Source organism: Thermobia domestica, chromosome 8, assembly GCF_964235325.1.
Source record: "Thermobia domestica chromosome 8, izTheDome1.hap1.1, whole genome shotgun sequence".
In the NCBI taxonomy this organism is placed as follows: domain Eukaryota; kingdom Metazoa; phylum Arthropoda; class Insecta; order Zygentoma; family Lepismatidae; genus Thermobia; species Thermobia domestica.
The window spans coordinates 95,457,075-95,484,075 of NC_137461.1; the positions used below are offsets into that span (position 1 = coordinate 95,457,075).

The following is a 27,001-nucleotide window of genomic DNA, read 5'->3' on the forward strand; positions in this document are numbered from 1 at the left end:
CAGACAAAGGTTCTTTATGAATATATATAAAAAAAAAAAATCTTGTACAAATAATTCTAAAGCCCTGACTAACAAAAAATAAATGATTGTATTAATCATTTAAAGCAATAAAATAATTATTAATTATGGTCTTTATTTTTATTCCAAGTTAATTCATAAATTGTATTAGTTTTCACATTTCAAAAAGTGTTAAGAAACTAGAAAAGGGTATTTTGAAAATCATATAATTGAAATGACGTAGGTTACGTTTGCGCAATTTGAAAACCCCCAATCGGTGAAGAAATGAAATACTGTACCTATAGTAAGTACCATGTCACCGCTTAACAACCAAAACACGTTATTCGCTTGTTTTGCCATGCTGATCTGATCTATGGCAAATACGGATAGCTGCTAATGTGATGCTTGATTGACAGCCTTTTATTAACACTTACCATTAATGGTTATTCTGCCAACATGTTCACTAACATATAGACGACTTTAGTTGTCTTCTGTATTAGGCTACATTGTCAATCGTTCATTTATTTTATTCTGTACATTAAGAACATTTATAAAGTGTGATTGAAATATTTAGCAATCACAATAAGTTGGCATAAACACTGCCTAGAAACAGCTCTGATACAATCTAACAAAGAATTAGAAATAAATGATCACAATATGTTGGAAAACAATGTTTTTATACTAAAGCACTGGACTAGTATGGTTTTATTTCACTCCGGCAGTTACATCTAGTAGTCACTTAGCGATTGCATGTCCGGCAGAGCTTCATGACATCAATTAAAATCTTAAACTACATTCTACCAATGAGAACACGATCATATGTGATGGGAACTATTCTAGTTTAGGTTTTAAGATAATTCCGGAGGTAGTCACACTTTACACAAATATTTTGGAAAACAATAAAGAAGCAGTCTAGTGTAACTAGATTACACAACTTAATTTTTGAGGAAGCGTATCTTCAACAATCTATTGGTACTATACCCTGGCCGGTGAACGATGATTTCTGACAGCTTTGCACAAGGCCATGGCGAGCGAACAGAAGACAGCAGGTCAATCAAGCTTAGGCTCAGAACCTGTCGCGTCTCCATGATAACCACCGCACATTGCCAAACTTTCACCCACCCCCTCCTTCCCTTTAGCCGTCCGTTCAGTTAAGTCCCTTTGCTTATCTTCTGTTTAGAACTTCCGCTTTGGCGTGTTGTGTGAATATTGCGTGGGTGAGTTTTGTTGTTGATTCGTATAAACGTGGACTTCGACAGAAAATGGCATCTGCAAGCAGAAAGGAGAAACGTGTTGTTTTAAATAGTCAATCTCGGGGTCTTGTGTATAATTTGAGGGACTATTTGGAGGCAGAAAGGGAAAATGGAGGGCCTTACTTCCACTTTCTAAGGTTGTGCAGAGTACCTGCAACTCTGTATATCGGAACAGCCACAGTGACAAGGATCACTAAAGAAAAGTGCCCAGAAAGTTTGAATGACCATTCGCCGGCATCTTTATGACTACTACCAGAGAAAAGAATTTCCCACCTGGAAAAAACTACTGGTTTCACTTAAGGATAGTGGTTTGTTCGATGGGGATAAAACTAATTTATCGTTGGTATTGAAGGGTCTTGGGTTCAAGTGGAAGAAGTATTCTGAGCGAAAAGTTTTGTTGGAAAGAACAGGTGTTGTTGCCAAAGATGCCAGTTTTTGCGGGACATTTTACAAGAGCATCGAGAAAACGTCGTTTGGATAGATGAAACATGGGTTAATACAAATCATACAAGGTCGCAGGGGTGGACGGATGATACCACTGCAGGTACAACAAAAATACCTCTTGGAAAGGGCAGTCATTCTGTTACATGCACGTTCATGTGAGGGTTTCATACCGAATGTTTTACTACTGTTTCAGTCTACAACAACAAACTAATTACTATCATGAAGAGATGACGGGGGGGGGGGGGTATGATTGGTTTGTCAATTCACTTCTTCCAAACATAAAGCCCAATTCCGTCATTTTGATGGACAATGCGTCCTATCATTCAGCACAACTATGCAAAGCCCCTACACTCAGCAACAAAAATGCAGAAATTTTAGATTGGTTACAGGAGAATAATATTCCAGGTTTCAACACGTCAATGACAAAATTGAACTTACTCAAATAGTAAAACTTTATAAACACAGATATGTACAATACACAATAGACAAAATAGCTAAGGATAATGGGCATAAAGTAATTAGGATTCCTTCGTATCATCATTTTAATGCTATTGAAATGATTTGGGGTCAAGTGAAAGACTTTGTAGCAGAAAACAAGTTGTTTACGTTAACATCTGTACGAAACCTCGTAGGAGAAGCTATAGAAAAAGTTTCACCCTAACAGTGGCGAAAAGTAATTGATCATACATGGGGTGATATAAAAAGAGCGTGGGAATCGGAAGGTATTTTGCAAGAGAGAGTAGGCAGACTTATAATAAATGTTGGAGATAGTGACAGCGATAGTGATTTTGAGACTGAAACATCTGAAGAGGAAAGTGTTCCCACGGGCGAGAATTCATTATTTTAAGATCGTGGTGTTTTTCCTCTACAGCAGTAGTGATAGTAAAAGGTATGTAGGAATAGTTTTTCATTATATATATATTAAAGCTACATTGGTGTGTATTATTACTTAATGTTTCATTAACAATTAGTACGGAATGTTAAAAATCCCGCCACCTTAACGAGGAAGCAGACGATTCTCCCCTTGCGCGAGAAGCACATGGCAACACCGCACTCCTTAGTCATCCTCTCGAGTTGAGCTGTCAGAAATCATTGTTCGCCGGCCAGGGTATAATAGTCAATGTGCACATATTTCTGAGCACAACAAAAAATTAAGAATGAGTGACAAGGAGGAACAGTAGTGAGATTTGTGAATAATCTACACGACAAAGGCTGAACTACTTTCATTTTTCGGTGAGGACTGAAATATGTACTATGAGTTTGGCAGTAGTGTCCAATATCATTTTGTGTATGTATTATTACGTACAACATGAACAAATGATGGAGGGGTGTATTTCAGAATGATTTTCAGAAAGTAACGCACAAGCCAACTTCAAGTCTTGCATGAGGAAAAAATCCATACAAAATAATACAACGACAATAGTAAGACACCATTTTACTTTTTCAACCTTCATATTTAATACGTTACCTAAATTAATAATAATTTAACCGGTAATATTACTCTGTTACTCTATTACTCTCTATATCCAGACATTAATTTTATTGTATGTAAATTACATAATTTACTATTAACTTGAATGAAAGATAGAGCAACTTTCAGTTGTAGTTTCAAACAAATAAACATCGTCTTTATTCAAAAGAAAATTTGAAAACAACATAACATTTAAAAAACAACATAACATTTAAAAAAAAAGTATTATGAGCAAAATTAAAATAATATGAATATTCTTGTAACAGTTTCAAGATTCTCCTATAAAGTTTTCACGCACTCAACAGTGTTCCCAACTTAAGTAAAATCTTTCTCCAATAATGAAGTTGGATTCTGCCTATACATATACATACATACATAAATATATATACACATGACTTGGAACACAACCAAACATTTTAAAAAGCATTTAAGAACGTAGTTTCTTCCAGTTGAAGGTAAATTATAGTCAACAGTTCTTCTAATCTGAAAGGAATTTTTAACAGTGATTATACAGCCATAAATATGAAAATAGCATACTTTGTATACAGACTGTATATAAAGTATGCTACTTCCTTTATTGTAAAATGCAGAAGGTATACATATAAACGAAAACTTACTGTTTCAAAAGAATAGCAAAATATTCCACAGCAGCACAAGTAGACATAAATATCATATATTTCTTTTTGCCCTCTTTCTTAATAAAGGAGACAAGCTTTGAAAATTTCTCATCAGCTTCACAGATGGTATAGTAGTTGTCCAACGTAGAGGGCGTGCGAAGTTCACTTTTCCCTCCTTTCTCTTTAACAGTGATCACGACAGGGTTTCTCAGACCAGCTCTTATTAAGCTTTCCACTTCTTTTGTTTGTGTTGCAGAGAAAAGCCCAGTTCGTCTTTGACGAGGCATATACTGAAGAACTGTATTCACAGTTTTCTCAAAACCCATGTCCAGAAGACGATCAGCTTCATCCAGCACTAACACTTCCTGCAAACAGTAAATTTAAAAATGTCAAATCTTAAAGAATTCCTCATGTAGGGTAGCTATAAATTCGGAACAAACGACGATAGTGATGAGGTCTGGATTGGAAAAATGGAGGTTTGTGAAATGGACACTAGTGTAGTTAAAATTATTCAAATATCCGTTGTCTGAACAGTTATTCGAATACATTTTTCTACTGATATTCGAATATTCGTAGAATAATTATTCATTATCCTATGAATTATTCAATATTCAAATCTATTCATTATTCAATTATTTTTTCGAATTTTACCAGCACTAATGGACACCACGCTCACCTACTTCCAACTCCCAAGACTTTGTCATATGAGGAATGATATGAAAATCCGAGATCTGGATCACCATCGGGAGAGGCCTAATTGCTGCAATGGATTCAAAATAACACGATAAAACGTAAAAACAAGTATGATGAGAATAGTCGCGAACATCTGGAGCACGTTTTACATAAAGGTAAGGTACTGTTCATCACTTTTCTCTTAATTCCAGATTTTACAGATACCCTTTAGATATAAAGGAATCCGAAGGAGCAGAAATAGAAAATAAATTACTTACTAGGAAATAGTGAAAACATAATCACACAAAAATGGAAAAAAAAAAGAAAGAAAAAAAAGAGTACATTACGAGTGTTTTCGCTAAAACGTGCTTTAACAGATACGGAGGGGAAGTAGTACAAAGAAAACACGGCAGCCACAGGACGCTTCTCAGCTTGTTCTCTGTTTTTTTTTTTTTTTATTCTTTCTTTCTTTTCCTTTTTTCCCTATTTATTTCCCCTCCATACCTGTGCACACATATTGGTGAAAATGCTCGTATTGTGCTTCTTTTGATGCTGTAATTCTTCTTTCTATTTTTTGTATTTTTTTTTTTTTTAATTTTTTATTTTTGGTGTAAGTAATTCGTTTTCCATTCCCACTTCGAGACACCTCTTTGGAACATGTTATGAAGACTGTTGTTGGTAAACAAGTACTCCTCACCAGCGGTCCCCACAAAACTCATGTCGCATACAACAGGAACATCTAAGCAATTTTTTGGCTCTTGGATTTTAGAAAACAATCAAATACAACCAGGATACTGGTAACATTAGCAGTACTTTTAACTATCTGACCTTTTGAATTACAATTTTATTTAATCAGTGTTTGTCTACTTCGAAACTCAAATACTCGGTGACCCATTAATGTAGATGGCAATTTGAAGGAATGTTGAGTAACATGTTCCATATATCTTACATTTTATTGCAAGTATATGCCTAACGAAGTGAAATGAGGTGACTTGTTCACGAGATACACATACCGACATACTATATACGTAAGTTACACTAAAAATTAATATACTAATCGATGTATCCATTTAAGTATTAACATCTTTGTGGCACACTCTTTATATAAACAGATATATGGTTTTGTAAAGCTCTACACTGTTGAATAAACTAAACTTTACGTGTACATGTGTCTCTTTCGTGGCTAATTGGCTAAGGCGTATGCCTTCTGTGAACATGGACAATGCTTCATCCCGTTGGATGTAATAAACTTCGGTTAAAAAGTCAAGTAGTAGTTCGGAGGCCACTTTAACTGAAGTCCCGCCTCGGTCTTCATCATGAGAAAGTAAACTTTGGTCCGCAAAAGGCCAAATGTCTATCGTGAAATGAAAATATTTGGTCTCCACTAGTGGTCTTCGTTCGTAAATTTCGCGCCCTGCTTTAGGATTCCAATCATACCACGCGAAAGTTTTTTTTAAATAAATAAATATATATATATATATATATATATATATATATATATATATATATATATATATATATATATATATATATATACAGAGAGAGAGAGAGAGAGAGAGAGAGAAAGAGAGAGAGAGCTCTAAATATAATTACAACTTTTCACTGTTATCTCCCTGAAAGAGTTCTACAAGCTGTGTTGGAATACAATATCCATGCTTTGTTGTACCACGTCTAACTATGCGGTTTTTCTAACTTACCAACGACCTTACAGCAGCTGGCAAGTTCAAATCATTCCGTTGAGTGAGCAGATCTTCTAATCGACCAGGTGTTGCCACTAATATGTGTCCTCCATGTTTTTTGAACTGCTTGATGTCTGCAGCAACATTATTACCTCCAATCAGAAGCTGGGACGAAAACTGTGGTATGTGCTTCAGAAAGCACTGCAAAACTTCATAGATCTGCGTAGCTAACTCCCTTGTAGGAGATATGACAACGGCGCCCACTTCATGTTTCTTCAACTTCTCTGGTCGCTTCTGAAAATAATATGTAAGTTTGGTTCGAATATTGTTAACGCACTTATTTTTATTGGGAGTTAAAGAAGCAAAGAACCAATTTGGTCAAATTGGCCATTGCCATTGCCTTCACCGACATACTAGCTTTTTCCTTTTAGAATTGAAAGTGTTTAAGTCAAAATAGTATAGTATACTTCACTTCAAAACGGCTGAAGTCAACCCTAGGAACTTGAAGCGTACATTAGTTTCAACAAGGGCACCTTTGGCTATTATTATTATTATTATTATTATTATTATTATTATTATTATTATTATTATTATTATTATTATTATTATTATTATTATTATTTTAATACATAATACATTAATACATATATTTTAATACATAAAAATATTAAATAAAAGAAAATGACCATATCACAATATTAGACCGCAAACTTGTTGAGTGTAAGCATAAATATATGATTTGCAGCCCAGATAATACCATATAGTGAATTAAAATTATCTACATGGTTTGTAGGTTATTGGTTACTGTACGTGAATCCTCTATAGCAACAGAGTTTTCTGTGTTGACCCAGCAGTTTACAACAATCGAGGAGTTCCTTGAAGTTAATGATTTAATACAAATTCTTCACTAACATCATGAATTTGTATTATTTTCATTCCTCGGCGTTTCTATTAGCCTATAAGCCAGAGTATTACGTATGATGCCCAATTAAAAAAAAAAAGTTTCTAAAAATACTACACCCCTTTCAAAATTGCTAAAAAAAAATATTGGAATAAAACATTCAAACTTTAAATCTCTGCAGATAAGTATATTCAGTTACGATAGAGTACTGAAGTCAGATTAGTATAACAGTTCTGGACTGTCGTCGGTGTGACCTGAAAGTTTAAAAATATGTATTTACATTCGAAGGTCCAATGTTTTTTGTTGATTTTGTTCCGACAATTCTATCAAGTTTTGCCTCCGTTATGGTGTTCAAAAACTTTAAATAAAATGAACCAGTATTTTCAGAGAAATATATTACATTCGACATTACACTTTATTGCAACATACACTATAATTATTTTGAATAAATAATCATTACGGATCTCACCCTGTGAGAACACTCGCAATTTAACTTTTCATTTTTACGCAGTGTAGAAATGACTGAGGACCTACGACCACACTTAAATGAGTATTGTGTCATATGTGAAATAAAAAAGTCCCACAAATGTATCTTTTAGGCCAAAGAAAATGGATACTAACACTCAAGAAAGAAAGAAAAACATAGCATGATATTGAAAGAATCATTCACAGCAACCATGAGTACTTTCCTATTTTAAAATTCGTTACATACTTTATTGAATTAAATTTGAAATTCATATATTTGTATCAAAAACACTTTATCCCATTTGTCTATAGTTCTATGATACACATTATCAACACAAGACGATTTATTTAGTACTTTTAGTTTTGTGTACTATTTCTCGGGAAAATTTCTGAAGAAAACGGAATATCGGCATTAATTAGAGCTTCAAAGAGTTCATTCATAAAACTGTTACTACATCACATGGAATTTATGAATATTTGAAGATGGTTCTGAATCTTTGCATCATTTGATTTGTGTGTTCCCGGAGATTTATGTTTTGCAGTGACTATATGGTATGTGACAAAATAATATTCTTCCGGCGGGAACCCAAGTTTCTCACAAATTACAAAATAGTACAGAAATATCTGCTAAAAAAAATACTACACCAAAATCATTCAGTGTTTGCATCTTCTCATTTCTAGAAAGTCCTACTTTAAACATCTTGAAACAAAGAAATGCAAGAACAGCAACTATGTATTACTCACACAAACAGCTCGCAATAACTTCCTGGCTATATATCCTAAATTAAACATCTTCATTCTTCTTTAACATTCACACTTTCATACATCAAATACGCGCCAAATTTTCCATCATTTGCCACGTTCCAATGGCAAATGACCGAAAAGGACCGTTTATCACTATTATTAAACCCTGTGATTATTGATCAGTTCACAGATAATATCCAACTAAATCTTATCTGGTATGTTGTCATTCACGCATGAACAAAGTGTAGGAAGGAAGAGAAAATGGAAAAAGGTAAACTATGAAATTGTAGTCTCTTGAAAATATCTAGTCTAGGCATCAATTTCACAAAAGTGTTCTCCTTTTCGTTTAAGGGCAAGTCGTGTAACAATTTGGCATCCGATATTTTTTGAATATATATCCATCACTGATCACAAAAATGCCGGATGCCAGAAAAAACACCTCACGGGAGGGGAGGGGGAGAAAGATGAAATTTTAGCCGTTTCTATTATTCACTATATCTCCGTAACCACTGGAGCTAAAACATCCAAACTTTTTTCATTTTGTTTGTATAATTGTCTTCTACAATTTAATTCTACTGCATTTTTGAGCTAAATATAATGGTTTTCTTGTTATTTTCATTTTTACTCAGTATGGTTGCGCGTGACGTCAGTTTTTTAGCCACAGATTCTTTACAAGATCGAATTCGGAAAAACGTTTTCTCTAAAAGTTTTTCATCATTTTATGCTCTTTCAAAAAATGTATACTTATATTAGTGTAGGACTAATAGTGCCTGAGTTATAAACGACTTTATTCTGTCGTGTGCGAAACTGATCACGGCGCGGCCCAAGAGTTACCTTCCCACAAACGGTAGATATTAGCAGCTGATGATGATTAATATATATATAATCTTGTCTGCTTGCAGGTATATAATCCTGATAATTAAGTCTGTCTATTATCTAATTAAAAATATCCAGTTTTAATATCAATGGAGAGGTTTTCCGAAAAATAATCCTTGTCAAAACACAATATTTCTCTGAAGAATAAAAAGAGAACTTTCTCTATGAGAAACTTTGCAAATCTGTTTCTGATACCTTCTAAAACATGCACAAACATGCAGCTTTATTCATTTTTCAGAAAAAAAAAGTGTTTCGACAAGGGTTGTTTTTGCTACAAGTCCTTCGATTTATGTACTACAATGGTACTGAGCGAAATAGAGAATGAGCCAGATTTCAAAATTGCCTTCAAGAGAGAATGAACGTTTGTCATCCACGTTTTTTTTTTAACGGTAAGAAAAAAAGCAAAAAATAAGATATGCCTAAAAGGACAAATTAATTGATTTCTAGAATTAGTTCTCAATAATGTTATGCCACTCTTATATCCTAAAAAGATAAAGAAATTTGTGATGTCTTTCATGCATCATTCAGTCTTCATCACTCTGTTTCTTAACCGATATTGAATTTTAATACTCACTCGGACAACTATATATTGGAGTGCACAAAAACTGACGTCACGCGCAACCAATACTAAGTAAAAATGAAAATTAAAAAAAAAAAATATTTAGCCCAAAAATGCACTAGAATTAAACTGTAGAATACAATTAGAGAAACAAGATGAAAAGAGTTAAAGATGCTCTTGCTTTAATGGTTAGGAAGTTATAGTGAATAATAGAAACGGCTAAAATTTCAGATTTCTCCCCCTCCCCTCCCGTGAGGTGTTTTTTCTGGCATTCGGCATTTTTGTGATCAGTGATGGGTATATAATCAAAAAATATTGGATGCCAAATTGTTACATGATTTGGCCTCAGAACTCAATTTTTAAGCCCCGATGCCTACACTAATCGCAGGATACTGATATTTATAGCATTTTGCCATTAATTCCTGGCCTTAACCAAACATTTTGAGATTTCTTATCCATTGTAATTGGATATCTTGGACAGCATTAGCAATTCTATTTTCAGAGAAATTTCCTATGAGAATATTAATAAGAAGTAACTACGTTTATATCTATAGTATTTACATGAGGATAAATGTAGTACAAATATATTTATTTTTGAACATTTTACTACGGAGATGCTATGCTGTATTTCTAAGAGGACATGCTGCGGACATTACACCGATCAACCAATATCTTCAATGCACACACTTAACACTACTGCTATGATACTTGTTGGAGAATAAAAGAAAGAGAGTACAATACATGTTTTATTTTTCAAGACGTTTTGTGCACGTAAGAGTGTGGTATCGTATAATTCAACCATCATGCTCAATGTTCGATTTCACGTCGATAAATTAGAGTAAGGTTATCACAGATATCGTTTTTCCCTTTTATTTGTCCCTCCGCCCTGTATATTCTTATATAACCTTCAATTTCACAAATTTTACATTTTTTGCTTTGCTCTTACTTGAATTTTGAATTCTGAAATAAATCTTTCGGTGTCCTCCCACTTGCGTACATTCTCATTTCCGTACATGCCAAAATCTTTCTCAGTTCTGTACAAGTGACAGATGCAATGAAAGTCATAATTTGAAAGCAAGATAAGAATTCTCATTTCCGTACAGGTTCAATAGATGGCACTGTTTGTATGAATTTTTGTCAGTTTTTGAGCAGAGGGGGATATGGAATCTAAGGGTTCGTTTTGAGTAACAACCAATAAGAGGCCTGTAATAGTTTCATTTTGTAGATTGTCTAGCAGGCCAGTTATGTGGTTCCTTGGCAACGGAAAAACAGCGGGTTGAACTTACAGTGGCCCAAAAGTAGGTATACAGCCCTACATATATCAAACATATAGTTCTGTATACGGTGCCTTCCATTTCAACTCAGGCAAAAAAAAATATAAAATTGTACCATCACCATCTCAGATATTGTTGAAAATTTTTTTATAGCAACTAGACATGTTTTTAAGAGACCCATATTTTTTTGTTTTGTCGAAAAAAAATTTCCCGCCAAGTAATGGGCCATCAAAGACGGGGAGTACAATTTATGAATTGTAGAAGACATGGAAAATGGTCAATTTCGGAGCCTCACCATTCGGCTATGGAGAAGGTAGAGTTATAATTCTTGTTGTGGTATGTACATAGAGATATAAATAAACTATATTTTATTATATTTGGTTTGTGCATGCGTATCTTTTTGTACATAAATTAACAAATGAACGTCAATTTATCTGAAAAGTCGAAGTTTGCGAATTTTTTCGAGCACTTCTGGTTCGAATTTTAAAATTCTGTTTTCACGGTTGGTAAGACCTAGTTACCCGCTTTCCGAAAAAAATGTTGTATCGCTTCTGTGGTCAACCGTTTTGTCGCAAAAAATTCGAGAAATTGTAAAATTTTCAAAAATCGCCATTTTTGGGCGCCATTTTCTCGAAAACACCATTTTTTAAAATTCTGAAATTTTGTCAGATGGTTCAACTTTACCTGAATAATAAACACACCAAATATCATTCTCGACCAATGCTTCATGGATTAAATGCAGCCTTTTAAAGTTAGCGAAGTTTCGCTAATTTTGATGTCACAGTTAGCGACACTGGGAACAATGAAAGTGCAATGACTTGATGATGTTTGTGGTTCACATTCATTAAATGAAGAATAAAAGGTTTTCTTGGCTGTTTTTTTTTTTATTATTTTGATTAAAAAGGCTCTCTGACAGTAAAATGAGCCTCCCTCTACTCCTCCGTTTTCTTAAACTGAAGTAATCTGAGGCGGAAATTACGATTACGAAACACACAAATTTCAAGTTCACTTATTTAAAATGGTCTTCGGAAACAAAATTTCAGCTTTTTTTTTTTTTTTTTTTACATGGACCAATTATTTGCTTGGTTGTTGTCTTCTTTGCTAATAGCACGTAACCGTGCAGATGCTCCAATAGATGTTGGTTCACTCATAACTCATCCAGGAGTGGATCTAGGGGGACGATTGCTGCCCCCCCCCCCCAGAAGAAGAAACTTTCTTATTTATATATAAATAAAACCCATCCCAGAGTTTGGAGCTCTTTATAGTAGCTCTAAGTAGCAGTATTACTATCCCTTCCCCCCAGAAGTCCGTCCTGGATCCGCCCCTGCGTAGCACATTATCGATAGTCACAAAACTCTTATTTTCACTTCTCTTATGCTCTTCTGGAAACCTGTACCCTGCTGAAGGTTCATGTGGAAGCATAAACAGCACTTAAACTTCACGTAATTCATGATTTATTCATAATATTTCTGCTACGCACCACTGGTTATCATACGTATATGTATATAACAAAAGTTCCTTTTTGCAGATTTCTTAAATCTACACTTTGAATTGCAAAAGTTCGATTTTGGGGGAAGTATGAAGTTAGTTCATGGTGACCCGTTACTACCATAAAAACTTCGCAATTTTCCGAAAGCCAAAGATAACTTCGTTGAATACCAGTTACCGGTCTCATACTTTCCCTTTTTTCTTGCGGAAGTCGTCGAATTCAGTTCCAGGTAACAAAACGAGAGTAATACCCGGAGTTTGTACTTGCACTATACTCACGAATTCTCCTGCGGTCTTAGTGGGGACGCGGTGGCTCAGTGGTAGAGCGTTTACTTCCGGTGCTTGGGGTCCCTGGTTCAATCCCAGCTCGTGCCGTTCTGCATTTCACCATTTCATTTATTTCTCATAATCACCGTCTCCTTTAGCCTAACCGGGATAACCGTGGAACGTAAAACTTAAAGATTTCATTTCATTTTTTTCTTCTGCGGTTTTAATACTGTGTATCTGTTTTAGCCTAAGGCTATGGCGCGTTGCCACATTCTTTGCCCCCCCCCCCTTCCTTCCCCACTATCGTCGTAGAGACCCTTGCATGGCCGGTTTCACTGCAAAAACACTGCTTTATCGGACCTGTCTGCATCTCAAACATCTGAAAGCAATTTTTAAAGTGGGATGCAGCACCATCAGAAATCACTGACACGGTTTGGGAAATTGTAGACACCTATTTTCACGTATTCAAACCTTTTTCTATAAAATATATTTTCGCTTTTCTTCGAGTATGTTTAGAATCTTGTCTATGACGATGAGTACATGAGCCGAATCGTGTGTTTTACCGTCGTTTATTACAACAAAACTGTCAATTGTTTCAATATTTCGGTGATAACTCTGAATTTCACTTTGCAGAATAACAGTCCAGTTTTCAACGAAGTCCACATGAAGTAAAACAGAATTTGTATCTTGAAATTTTATACGGTTGCTTTCGGTAGCAATTGATTCTCTTTGGATTTTCTTGATGTAGTCATTAATTACAATTCTTACAGTTAAACCGGCAATGTACGATACGAAAACAGAAAGTGGCACAGTTTTTTTTTATTTTTATTTTTTATTTTTTATTTTTTATTTTTTTTTTTTTTAACGAGATCATTATTCTCCCATATGGCATACGTAACCACTTTCATTTTCATCAGGATCAATAATTAAAGACACCACACTTATTTCTTCCACTCCAGGACATTCACCACATTCTTGAAGAAGACAGCTGTCATTTTCTACGGATCATACTACTAAAGGAAATAGGTCACTCATGACAGCTTCAATACAGGTTGCACCTTTGATTTGTAGCAACGCAGTAGCAGCTAACTTAAAATTTGCACAATACACACACACACACACACTTCCCTCTCAGGTTGCGGACTGACACACTTTAGTCGAATACTATAAAATTCCGAGTGACCCATTTTTATGCTGGGATTGTTCTGTTTAAAAATTCAGTAAATTTCTTTGGAACGCGTAAGAAAACGTGTCGATTTTTTTTTTTTAACTTTTTGTCATTTTTCGATCACTGTAATGACATCGCACTTAATTGAGACTTTGTCTGGAGCATTCCAAATCATACTGAGGTAATAGTTTAGGCCTTTTATAGATCATCAGAATTCATTGGATGGCCATTTCAAGTAAACTTAAAATTTGTGTGTTTCGTAATCGTAATTTCCACTTCAGATTACTTCAGTTTAAGAAACCGGAGGAGTAGGGGGGGCTCATTTTACTATTTCAGAGAGCCTCTTTGTTCAAAATAATAAAAAACCAGCCAAGAAAACCTTTTATTCTTCATTTAATGAATATGAACCACAAACATCATCAAATCATTGCACTTTTATTGTTCCCAGTGTTGCTAACTGTGACATCAAAATTAGCGAAACTTCGCTAACTTTAAAAGGCTGCAGTTAATCCATGAAGCATTGGTCGAGAATGATATTTGGTGTGTTTATTATTCAGGTAAAGTTGAACCATCTGACAAAATTTCAGAATTTTAAAAAATGGTGTTTTCGAGAAAATGGCGCCCAAAAATGGCGATTTTTGAAAATTTTACAATTTCTCGAATTTTTTGCGACAAAACGGTTGACCACAGAAGCGATACAACATTTTTTTCGGAAAGCGGGTAACTAGGTCTTACCAACCGTGAAAACAGAATTTTAAAATTCGAACCGGAAGTGCTCGAAAAAAATTCGCAAACTTCGACTTTTCAGATTAATTGATGTTCATTTGTTAATTTATGTACAAAGAGATACGCATGCGCAAACCAAACTATAATAAAATATAGTTTATTTATATCCCTATGTACATACCACAACAAGAATTATAACTCAACCTGTCTCCATAGCCGAATGGTGAGGCTCCGAAATTGACCATTTTCCATGTCTTCTACAATTCATAAATTGTACTCCCCGTCTTTGATGGCCCATTACTTGGCGGGAAAATTTTTTTCGACAAAACAAAAAAATATGGGTCTCTTAAAAACATGTCTAGTTGCTATAAAAAAATTTTCAACAATATCTGAGATGGTGATGGTACATTCTCTGCCTGAATTGAAATGGGAGGCACCATACCTACTTTTGAGCCACTCTGTATATAACGTGACTGAGCCGAGCATCACTCAGCATTCGGATCACACAACTGTTCGTGCAACAGTAAGAAGAAATCAGAAAAAAAACCTACAACTTGGCTTCAGGTAGATGGTAAGCATATCAAGTATGTGAACTTTATTTTAATAAATGCGTGTATTTTTTGGGTCTCCTCCAAATATGGAATGGTTCCTGGACCCGAAGTGCTTTAACAGGTTATGGAATAAGTCCCGAATTGGAATCCTGAATTTGTTGTGTTAGACTTCGATGAAGCAGTAATAAATTCTTTTGGGACAGTTTTCCCTTCAGCTTCTGTAAGTGGATACGATTTTCACTTTATCCAGTGTCTTTGGCGTAATATACAGGATTTGGGCTTGGTTACAGGTTACAAAATTAATGACGATATAGTGTGTGCGTCATTAGCTTTTCTTCCATTAAAAATGGTCGACAGTGGTTGACTGTGTATTTAAGAAAATACTCCATCATCCCCTAAGCTTGAGCAGTTCTATAATTATTTCGTTGACCAGTGGCTAGAAAATTCTAGTCCCAGTAAGCATATGGAATTGTCATGAAAAATGTCTTAGAACAAATAATCCCGCAGAGGGTTGGAATAATAGATTAAATACTTTCCTAAACAAGCAACATCCTTATATCACTGAATTAGTCCGTTTTCTCAAGCTAGAAGCCAGGACAAGTGACCATGCTTACGACAGAAAGTACACAGCTTGCAAGGTAAAAGAAGAAAGTAAGTATATGTGCAGCTCAACATAAAATAAAGAACATTTTGGGCAGTTTTGATATTTCAAGAGATGTCAGAAGATAATTAGTTGCATTTTCATATATTCGTAAGTTGTCATACACTGTAAATCGTGTATGTATATTGATAAGAATTACATATAGGTAGTGGTAATAACGGTAAGTGGCTTGCTGCAGATGCACCAAGATCATAGAAGATCCAGATACCAATTCGACGAAGGCTCTTCATAAGTGCCAACTTGTGTATATCTTTGATGTGATTTGTGAATTCATATCAAACACATTTCGGGGATACATTGGTCGAATTTGAGTTTAATGCAAGGAGTTGACAGTTTTACGTTAGTACCAGCGCACTTGTTACTACCTTCAATTCCGTATCTCTCTCTGCTCAAACTTTATTAAAAATGCATAGAAGCAGTGTCAGTTATTAAGCATGTACGGAAGTGTGAAATCTTTTATCAATGTTCCTGGGAAGTAATCAATCTTTCGACTATGGAAAATAAAGTGAATTAAATTTTAAACGTCTAATTTTTAATACTTTTTTAATTCTCTGCTTTTTCTAGGGCTGGGGTAAGGGACGAGAAGTATTCACATGAAATTTTGTCTATATGGAAATTAGTTTTTGCATACATTGGAAATTATTCCTCAATTTAATTTTTTTTAAAAAAAGTGTATCTAATACTTTCTTCTACTACTTCTAATATCTAATACTTCAGCATACTAATAATAATATCTAATACTTCAGCGCACAGTGGTAACCCCCGTCATTAAGGACAGCACCACTCTTTTCAAGTTTGAAATGCGTTAATCACAAATCTTTTAATACGATTCTTTGGTCAAGTGTCACTTATTTGCAGAGTGATTACTTTCTTGTCATAAGTATGTCAGGTTGACGATTTGTAATTGCATATGTTATATAAGGATGAAGATCGTGGATGCATATGGATAATAGTCATATGTAAACTATCTTCAACGAAACCTCAAAAGAAGACATTTCTCGTCTCTGATCCAGCAAACAGAGTGGCTGTAGATAGGGAGGTACCGATACCACTTTTTCACCGATACCGATACTGAAGGGACCGATATTGCCGATACCGATACTTTTGAACACATTTTTTATATATTATCAGGAATTTTCAGAATGAAATTATCAACATTGTGATAAGGTATATTAGATATAAGGCCAAAATTTGACATACAAAGACAAAAAGCAGAATTTCATATTAGGTTCCACACAAAAAATATATTTCCTCTAAATTTAATCCAACTCACATAAAATGAACTAAAAAGCAGCAAATACTTATATAGTGTAAACTTAATTCTAAGAGTCAGTGACTGATATTTAGAGTAATAATTTATTTTGATAGTTACATTGTATTTACTAGTCTCTATTACATACATATAATGCAAGCGGATACTACCGTTACAAATTTTTATTGTTTACAAAATTATGCGTGCTGAACTAGGTGTTGCTCCAAGGTCCGTCGACCCTACTGTTCCTTCCCTCTTTTAAGGTCGCGTCATAACTACCTTTCTTTGAAAACCGAAGATGTAGTAAAATCGTGACGTCACCGCGGGAGCAGAAACAGCTTTCGCCCAAGGTTCTTCTCATTCACCCACGCTTATTAGTTTGATTTTTGCAGGAAAGCGAATGATTCTTGTTTTCCTGTATTGAGAAAAATTAATTACTGTAGTGTTCGTGTTAGCTTATAAGCATGTCGAATTGTACGATAAGTACTTGCAATCGTAGTAGAAATATTAAGGGTTCCGAAGTTATTTATCAGGTATTTCCCTCGGATCCTTTGTGGAAAGTTTGACAAGAGAAATGCTGTCGAAAATACACCTTTATAGTTAAAAACGCCAGCGTCTATTCCGATCATTTTATTCCCGAAGCTTATAAACGTGATTTAAAACGTGAGTTTCTAAATATTCCACTCAAGAATAAGTTTAAACCGATGTTGTGCCTTCACTGAACTTATTAGTGTCATATGGAACCATGTTCCTGTAAATAATGAAAGAAATAGTGTACGAAAGCTAGATGTTTAGAGTAAAAACAAATCAGGCATTTGGGTACAGTCAGATGAAATAACTATTATGACCGGAACAAAAAATAACTCTTTATGTTCCGTTTGTTCTGTGGAGAGTGAGGGGCATGAACTAAAGGAATAGCTTTCCTTTTTGCATGAAGAGAACGAGAAACTAAAATTAAATCTTTAAGTTTTACGTCGCATGGTTATACCGGCTGGTCTAAAGGATACGGTGATGATGAGAAATGAATGAAATAGTGGAATAAAGAAAGTGGGAGGAAACAGAAGAATCCCGAAAAAACCCACGCACACGGTGTTTGTCCACCACAAAGTTCACTTGGCGCGCAGGGATCGAACCAAGGACGCATGCACCAGAAGTGAACGCTCTACCATTGAGCCACCGCGGCCCAACGAAAAACTAAACTCGATCCAAAGCCAAAATAATAGTCTACATTTACAAACGAAGTTAAAAGAATTGGAAAGCAAATATAATAAAGAATTAATTTCAAAGACCGGTTCTAAAATATAATATTGTGATCGTTTCAATAGAGTGGTTAATAACCGGTGGTGGATATATTACGAAAAAGTTTTATACAAGGCCAAGTAAATATGCTAATAAATGGCAAGCAAAAACTAAGATGAACTGATTAAGATATTATTCGTGCATTAACACAACGCGCCACCGTGATAAATTATACAATCATCTACGGTTACATGTTTTAATCCGCGTACCAAATGTGCCAACACTTCGGCATTGCATGCAAAAATAACCATTTTTTCGTGGTATTCTTACACCAGTTTTGAAAATTTTGACGGTGCAAGGGCGCTGCTTAAAGAGTGTGAAGAAATTTTCAGTGCTTATATTTGATGAAATGAATGTTAATGTACGCGTGTCCTATGACGAACAGGTTTACTTAATTTTGGAATGACACAGAAATGTCCACGTGGCAATGATTCGAGGCTTGATAGATGTGTGGAAACAGCCAACGTATGAAGATTTCGATAAGACTATGAGTAAAAACTTAAACTTCGAAATCAAGTCTTAGGATTAAACACAGTTGCAATTCTTTGCAAGTTGAATGGTGGCAATGTGATGCTATGTTGTGGTTTCATTTTACCTTCTTCCCGGTGGATGGAAGCAACAAACAAACAAACAAACAAACAAAAAAAAAAAAAAGATGTATTTTGAAAATTTTACAAAAAGAAAAAAAAAAAGTCGAAAACAAAAGAATGTGATTGGCCGACCATTTGATGTCCTAAGAAAGACAATTCTATGTTGAAACTATTCGACAAGGCTAGGACATTCTTCAGAATTCGGGTTTTTGAATAGAAAAACACGGGAACTTCGGAAGAAGGATGCTTTTAAGATAGTGGATGCAAAGCTATTCTTCAAGTGCTGCACAATCCTAAAGTAAGTACGTATTGTATCTGTTTGTAGTCTATTTTTATCGCATTTTAAAATTTGTTTTCCTTTGCAAACCGCTATGGCGGAACATTGGCTTAGCCTACGATATTTGTCCCTGCTTCACCGCGGTGACGTCACACTACAGCTAGAGAAAGTGGCTACGCAGAAACAGCTAGTTATGAAGGGACCTGTAAAAGCGCGGAACAGTAGGGTCGACGGACCTTGGTGTTGCTCTGTATACCATAAAAAAATAATTAGCGGGTTATTTAAGCGAAGTCGAAAACGATAAAACTATTTATTAACTTCAGAACTAATTGTTTTTAACCAGCATGCAGGAGAAAATAATGACAAAACGAGTCTTGTGGGTTTCTTCCATAGCATTTTTTCCTAATCGAAACCTCTGTCTCGTTTGGGATTCAAATTACGAGTCTGTTATCCTGACCATGGGCGCCCGAAGGGACAGAGTGGGATACCCTTGGCTCACAACAATGTATACATAATATAGCAAACCACATATATTAAATAGCAGACGTAATATAGCAACCACGTAATGCCCCCCCCCCTAAAAAATTTTTGGTTGCTCATGATTCTGACTGAGGACCTTTGTCTTTTCTTCTCCACTATTTTGACATCGAGGGACTGAAAATATCAGTTGAGTACAAGTAGTGCAAATAAAAGGCGTACACACGCATAAAGAAATCGATTGTACAATTGATAATAATTTAAATCAACTTTAAATCTAAAAAAAAACCGATGAAATATAAGTGGCACTGTTAATATTAAACAAACTGAAAACAGTTCGGAAAATGTTTCGGTAAATATGGGTGTCCATTTGCCGATACCGATACTCCCAAAAGTGTCATCGATATCGATACCGATATATCGGTACATCCCTAGCTATAGAAAAAAATGAAGTGAAATGAAAGCTTTCAGTTTAAGGTCCCATGATTACGCTCTTTAGACTAAGGAAGACGAATAATTAAGGCAAGTGAATGACAATGGAAGAGTCGATGGCATGAGAATGTGGGAGGAAACGGGAGTACCCCAAGAAAACTCACGGATACGATGTTGTTCACCATAAACTTACTTGGTCGAGGATGAAGCCAGAGAACCCAGACACCAGAGGTACGCGCTCTACCACTGAGCCACCATGAAGGGTGGCCACAGGAGAAATGTTCACATTATCTTAGTACACCCAGAATGCTTGCAAGGACTGAGTCACATCTTTGTAACTTCAGTGCACACCCTGTAGTGAGCACAAACGATCTGTCAGTAATACTTACCGAAACTTGGACAGCTGTCCTTCCTAATAATGGCAGGTACTACCCACTTAATATAGTAAACAGCTGTTGTATTTTTGAATTGTGAGTTTTTGTGTTTTGCGTCCTTATGGAACACCAAGGTTATGAAGGATGGGACCTACTATTAATATGAACTCCGAATCACAACCAGACTTGAATCTAGTGCAGTTGGTGGTTGTATAGACTATCATGCAAGATCAACCTTCGTAGTATAGGCTGTTCCCTACCACACTATCTTGCTTTAAAGAGAGCTGGATTAGAGGGCCACGTCATAGCCACAGTTTAAAGCTGTTGCATTTTTTGAAGCTTATCATACTTTAGTAAGTGCCCTATGTTTTAACTTATTCATAACTTACATTTTTTAAATAATACTGAAAACATAGATTTACATTCAGAATATCACTGGATTTTTTTAAAAAAGCAAATAAGCTCCACTTACTAGCAGCATTTCTAAAATAGGAATGATGAAAGCCAACGTCTTTCCACTTCCCGTCACTGCCTCTGCGGCAACGTCCTTGTTCTTCAAAAACAGCGGGATACATGCTGCCTGTAAGGTTAATATCCACAATGCATGAAACTTACCGACACTTTAAAATCAATGAGACTAAACACATATTTCCATATTTTTCCTCACTGTAATGTCTATTGTTTACAGACAGAACATTTAGTTCTAGGTTATAATGTTCTACATATTTGAAGCAATATCGAGCTTACCTATTTATTTACTTATGACTTATTTTATGTGGCGAAGTTAAGGATCTGAAGCCTTCTCCGAGCACTCAACCACTCCACTGCATACATTGTTTCTTTTTTTTAAAAAAAAAAGAAACACCAACACAAAAAATATTAACAATTACAAAAGAAAAGTATTGAACCACATAAAAAAAAAATACTACTTAAGTAAAAAATAGTTAAACACTTCACAACAAAGAGTGAAAATAATATACAAGAGAGGAAACAAAAAAGACGTGTATGTAGGAATACAATCTGAAATAAAAAATAACATGGAGAAACATAAATATTATAATATATAGCGATACTAGAAGTATGAATATATAAGCTGTAAAAATTAATATGGGTTACTAATTGCTTGTGTATTCATATATGAGTAATTAATAATTTGGTAAGATGAAGATGCCTCACGTGCTACTCGTATCCTTATCTTTACTTAAAAGAAGGAAATTTACAGATTTTTTTTTTTTTTAAATTTGACAGCTGTTGAAACGTTGTGTATTAATTGAGGTAAACTGTTCCAGAGGCGTGTAGTACTTACTGTGAAGGATATGGAGTATGAATCAGACTTGTGACTGGGTATGGAGAGCAAGAAATTATCTTGTGATCTAGTGCTTCTAGTATGAAAGTCCGATAAATATAAAAATCTACGTGCTGGGTACGATGGTTCTGACGTAGTAAGTATTTTGTATAATAGGGTAAGATTATGTAAATTTCTTCTTTCTACTAACGTCAGCCATGACAGTTTATATATATATAATGATGTGAGATGTTCCCTGTAAGTTAAATTGAAAATAAATCTAATGCAACCATTTTGCACTCTTTGCAAGCGCTTTGATTGATTTTCGGGTAGATCAGAATAGACTGAGTCGCAATAGTCAAGATGCAGAAACACCAATACAAGACTGAACTTCAGAGATGCTGGTAAGAAATTTCCTAGTCGATTTAATGTATGCAGGGCACTAAATGCTCTCTTACAAACTCCATTTATTTGATCTGACCAGGAGAGATTTTGATTTAGTATGTCTCTCAAATTTTTGAGTTGTAGAGAATGGAATAACAGTATTGGACAATTTTATATTTGGGAGCTGATAGATATTAATAGAAGAGTGAATTCTTGGGGAGCCAATTAAGATGCACTGCGATTTTGTTGCATTTAACTTTAACCCGTGAGCCGTAGACCAGTCGCTGATTTTGTTTAATTCGCTATTTATTTTCCCAATTGTATTATTAATATATTGTTGGGGAAAAGAAGCATATAACTGAAAATCGTTGCGTAAATATGGTATTTACAATATGGGAATTTTAGGGAGATTATTAATGTAAAGAGCAAAGAGAAAGGGACCTAGTACGCTACCTTGCGGCACTCCACTGTAGATACAATGCCATGTCGATTTGTGATCCTGATTGATCACCAGGGTTAGCTGATTTAAACACGGTGGTTTAAACCAGCTGTTGTTTTCAAAAGAAAAAAAAATGGTTTAAACCAAAAAAAAAAACGAAAAATGTTCGTAAAAGTGTAAGTGTTCGTAAAATCTTGATGAACACACATTTGTGGGTTATCACGCTTCACTCCCGTATATTATTCGTATTATATTCAGACCTAAATTCCCTATTCATTACTCGAAGAGATTTTACTACAAAAGCAACTTTTTTTTTATAAGTTTATGAATGTTTCTTCTGAGATTTTTTTATAATTTGTTATTATTATTATACAATTGCATTCAAAGAAAAATTCTAAATATTGTTTCGTTTTAATAATGTTTACTATTGATAAAATACATCGAAATGCCGTACTTTTGGGGAGGGGGTCATACAAACCCTACGAGAGGCATTTATTGAAATCAGAAGTATCTTTGGTATCTATTTATGTATAAATGGGTCAGAGCCAAAGTGGACTCAAATAATTCGTATTTTTATTCACTTTTCTTACTGATATGCAAATTAAGTCGTTATATTTCTTTAACTTGGACTAATAAAAGTTGTAGTGAACAAATTTGGACTAAATTAGTTCTTCTGTGCTCTGCAGTATTTCGAAATTGTCCATATGTAATTCTGTATAATGGTTCACTTGTGCAACTGTTTATCCTTCACTTGTCCTAAAATGACACTTGACAATTATATTAACAAGTATGTAAAGATGAGTACAATGTATTTTTATCAGGAGCCCTTCGTGAGTGAGTCGGCAGACGTATCGCATTTGTGGCCAATTAGTCCCGGTTTCAAGTTCAAATGGAGGACATTTCTGTCGGATGTAAGCCGAGAAGCGGTTTGGATTCCGCTTTAAGCTTATGTGACCCTCCCTGCATAACCCGGTTGTTGCATAATAACACCAAGGCGAAACAAACTTATTTCTGTCCATATGTGATATAAATACATAGAGCAAATTATTTAGATCAAGAAAACCTGGTTTAAACAAACAAAAAAGGGTTTTTTTTTTTTAATAAAAAACATGGTTTTTGCCAACCCTATTGATCACTACTCTTTGTTTACGTTGGTGAAGGTAAGAGTGAACCTTTTAACCACTGATTTAGAAAAATTAAACAATAATGTTAATTTCTGAAGTAATATGTAAAACCAATCTTTTAAAATGTCTTACTATAATCAAGTAAAGAGTGTCAGTTTTCTGTTATCAATAGCCAATCTTATATCATCCACTACGTTTACTAGCGTAGTGCATGTGCTATGATTACTTGGAAAACCAGATTGAAATGTATCCAATAAATTATTTGTTATTAAGTATTCCCGAATTTGATCATTTACAAGATATTCAAAAACTTTAGAAAGCACGGGAAGGACACTGATAGGACGGTAATCTGCAATATGGTCAACGTTGTTCTTTTTTGGAAGTGGGCGGACCTTACGAGTTTCCATACTGTGGGAAAGTATCTGTGGAAAGAGAGTAATTAAATATGTCAGTGATAGGATTAAATACATGCGATAGGATTTTCCTCATCATGGTTATTGAAATATCATCTGTACCAGTTAATTCTTTGAGTCGCTTTTAATACATGTGCAGGCTGTACGTGAGAAAACGAAAACAGAGTGTTAATTTCCGAAACTGCAATATTGTAATATGACTGAAGCTAATTGGTAAAGGCCAAATAATATTTTATTAATCTTGATATTAATATTTTGTAAATTTTCATATTTTCAATGGAAATAAAAACTCAATTCCTAATCTGGCGCTGTTAGGTCGTCCACATGTGTAGAGCAATTAAGGAAGACTCATAACAACTCAAAACGGTGTCGAAAATTTTGCGCCCTACCTCAAGAAGCGGGAAAATTGCGCCCGCGATGTACCTGCACCGGGAAGTTTGCGCCCGCGATGTATCTGCACCGGGAAGTTTGCGCCCTGTGAAATAAAAAGCCTTATTCGAGCTCACGCACCTGCTCAGAGGGGCGGACATTACAGAGTAAACAATCCTTCCCACAGCCGTGCCACCTGGGATTTATTTTCATTGATAGCTTGGATTGATTGTGATAGCTTGGAGAGAATAAACTTCAATTATAAGCCAAACGAACACAACGGATCAACACAATTGTGTGTTTGAAGGGTAATTTCTGTAAGAAAACATATTGCACATAGTTTTCTTGATAATATTACTGAAATGATTTTACATTCACTTTACAGTTACCGTAAGATGGGGTTACTTTGCACAAGATTTAAGGAATTTTAAAGGAAATCGCATGTAACTTACAAACATAATGTTTTAGAACATTGAATTTTAAACATATAATAGCTAGACATACATTCAGTATGATCATAGTTATTGAAATATAAGCTTTGGTGCAAAGTAACTCCATAATTGAGACTACTTTGCACCACATAGAGTGCCAAAAAAAAAAAAAAAAAAAAAAGGTACGTTCAACATACGAACATAATGTTTCTGTGCAATGTTTTCCCTTCAGTATTTATAAAATTCACTTCCTACACAAAAGTGCATGCAGTCTACAAATATTGATATTACATAGAATGATGGTACTGGTGCCAGTACTTAGTATGAATTATCGATATTTTTAAAGAAAATTATGTATTTTCTGGTACCGGCACAGGAACCACATTCTGATAGTTTATCATATGCCCCACAAAAATGCCAACTCAGGAACAGAAAAAAATTCCCGTGAACTGATTTGCCTTGGTTGCTCTTTATGTCCGAGAATATCATCCCAAACGAATCAGTAAAAATCTAATATTAGTCATTTCTATGCGTATAAGCTTCAAGCCCCCCAAAAGTCCAGTAATTAAAAAAGCTTTTCTGAGTGAAGCTCCTCTCAAACTAATTTTCTGATTCAGCCACTGTTCGTAATTTATTTTCCAGCAAGAAATCAATTCCGGCATCTACCTAACTAGGAAATTTACCTAAAATTAGAAGGCAGGAGGTACCAGCAGTAGTAATTTCCTATCTAAGGGGTTACTTTGGACCGGTGCAAAGTAATTCCGATCAGAGGCTGAAACCGCTTTCTCCCAATTTTATTTATTTATTTATGACTTCAAAACGTTTCACACTGCAATTTCAACTATTGTTTCAAAGTCCTATTATGCACAGTAGTATTCTACGAAACTGACTTAACTTTGACGGAAATTCTTGTACGTGATATCTTTCGAATTTTGTCGGTCTTTACAGTGATTGGTTTCTATACCTCTACAACAACAAACCCTCCCGCTAATTAGAAATGAAGTTAACCGCCAATATTATAGTCAAAATACAGTTATATGTTTTATCTTACGGTGGCAGTTGAAACTTTCTCTTTACAGTTCATGGTTTTACCGACAGAGGACTGTGCAGCTCTTTACATATTTTGAGCAAAGTAACCCCGTCTTAGGGTACTTTTCTATATTTTATGTCCTGAAAAGCCAAACAGCTCGCAAGGATTATGGACAGAGATATATGGGTAGAGCCAAACAGCCTTGTACAGATTAAATTATACTCACATAGTTTAATTATATATATATATTAACTTACACTTTTATTGTAAATATTGTAGTATAATGAAAATTGTATTCGTATGGATTGCCCTTTAGTGAACTAAAATTGAATTTTTTCGCTTAGTTGGTGATATGATAATGGATGAAGTAACAATCCCTGAGACGACAAAAGGCAAGCCTGATTCAAGTGTGAGGGCGACCTACTTTACACGATACAAAAACAAGTTAAATTTTAGGGCGCAAACATCCCAGTGGAAATATATAGCAGGCGCATTTTTCCCTCTTTTTGTAATAGGGCGATGTGGCCACTTCACGAAAGAATTTTTATTTATTAGGATTTTTTTCACTTTTGACTTGAGTAACGCCACATGCCAAACGCATGTATGAATTATGTTGGTCTTGGAGTAATCGGTTGCAAGCTGCTTCAAATTTGCATACACAATAAGTTACATAGAAGTACTCTATTCTTTCCTTGCATATCATTCATGTAATATGTGAATTCTTGCCGTAAATCACAAGAATAATTTACACGAACAAACCAGTGTGCCGGTCTAGAGAATTTAAGTGGATTTTATGTTTAGGAAATCATTTTACAAACACAAATTCGCATTAACATCAGTATTAACTAAAGTATTAATATATTCGGTATGTAATATAAGCAATACCTAAATTATGCTCAGTTCGAAAAATGTAATGCAAATTTTAACTACGATGTCTACTAAATAAAGCAAGAAAAATTGCATTTAGGACAGAATGGCAGGAGGACAAACTGGCAGGGGACATAATGGCAAG

The 27,001-nt window shown here is 34.9% G+C and overlaps 1 protein-coding gene across 2 annotated transcripts in view; it reads right to left on the minus strand.

The window, feature by feature from the left end:
* The window catches only part of LOC145693094 (ATP-dependent RNA helicase DDX55), a 56,836-nt gene that overhangs the window by 21,030 nt on the left and 8,805 nt on the right, over positions 1-27,001 (minus strand). For both annotated transcript variants that reach the window (XM_081768785.1, XM_081768783.1), the window contains exons 4-6: positions 20,987-21,094; positions 6,152-6,427; positions 3,783-4,147 (exon numbers count right to left, since the gene is read on the minus strand). In XM_081768785.1, the coding sequence (XP_081624911.1) occupies positions 3,783-4,147; positions 6,152-6,427; positions 20,987-21,094 (749 nt within the window). The remainder of the gene's footprint in view (positions 1-3,782; positions 4,148-6,151; positions 6,428-20,986; positions 21,095-27,001) is intronic.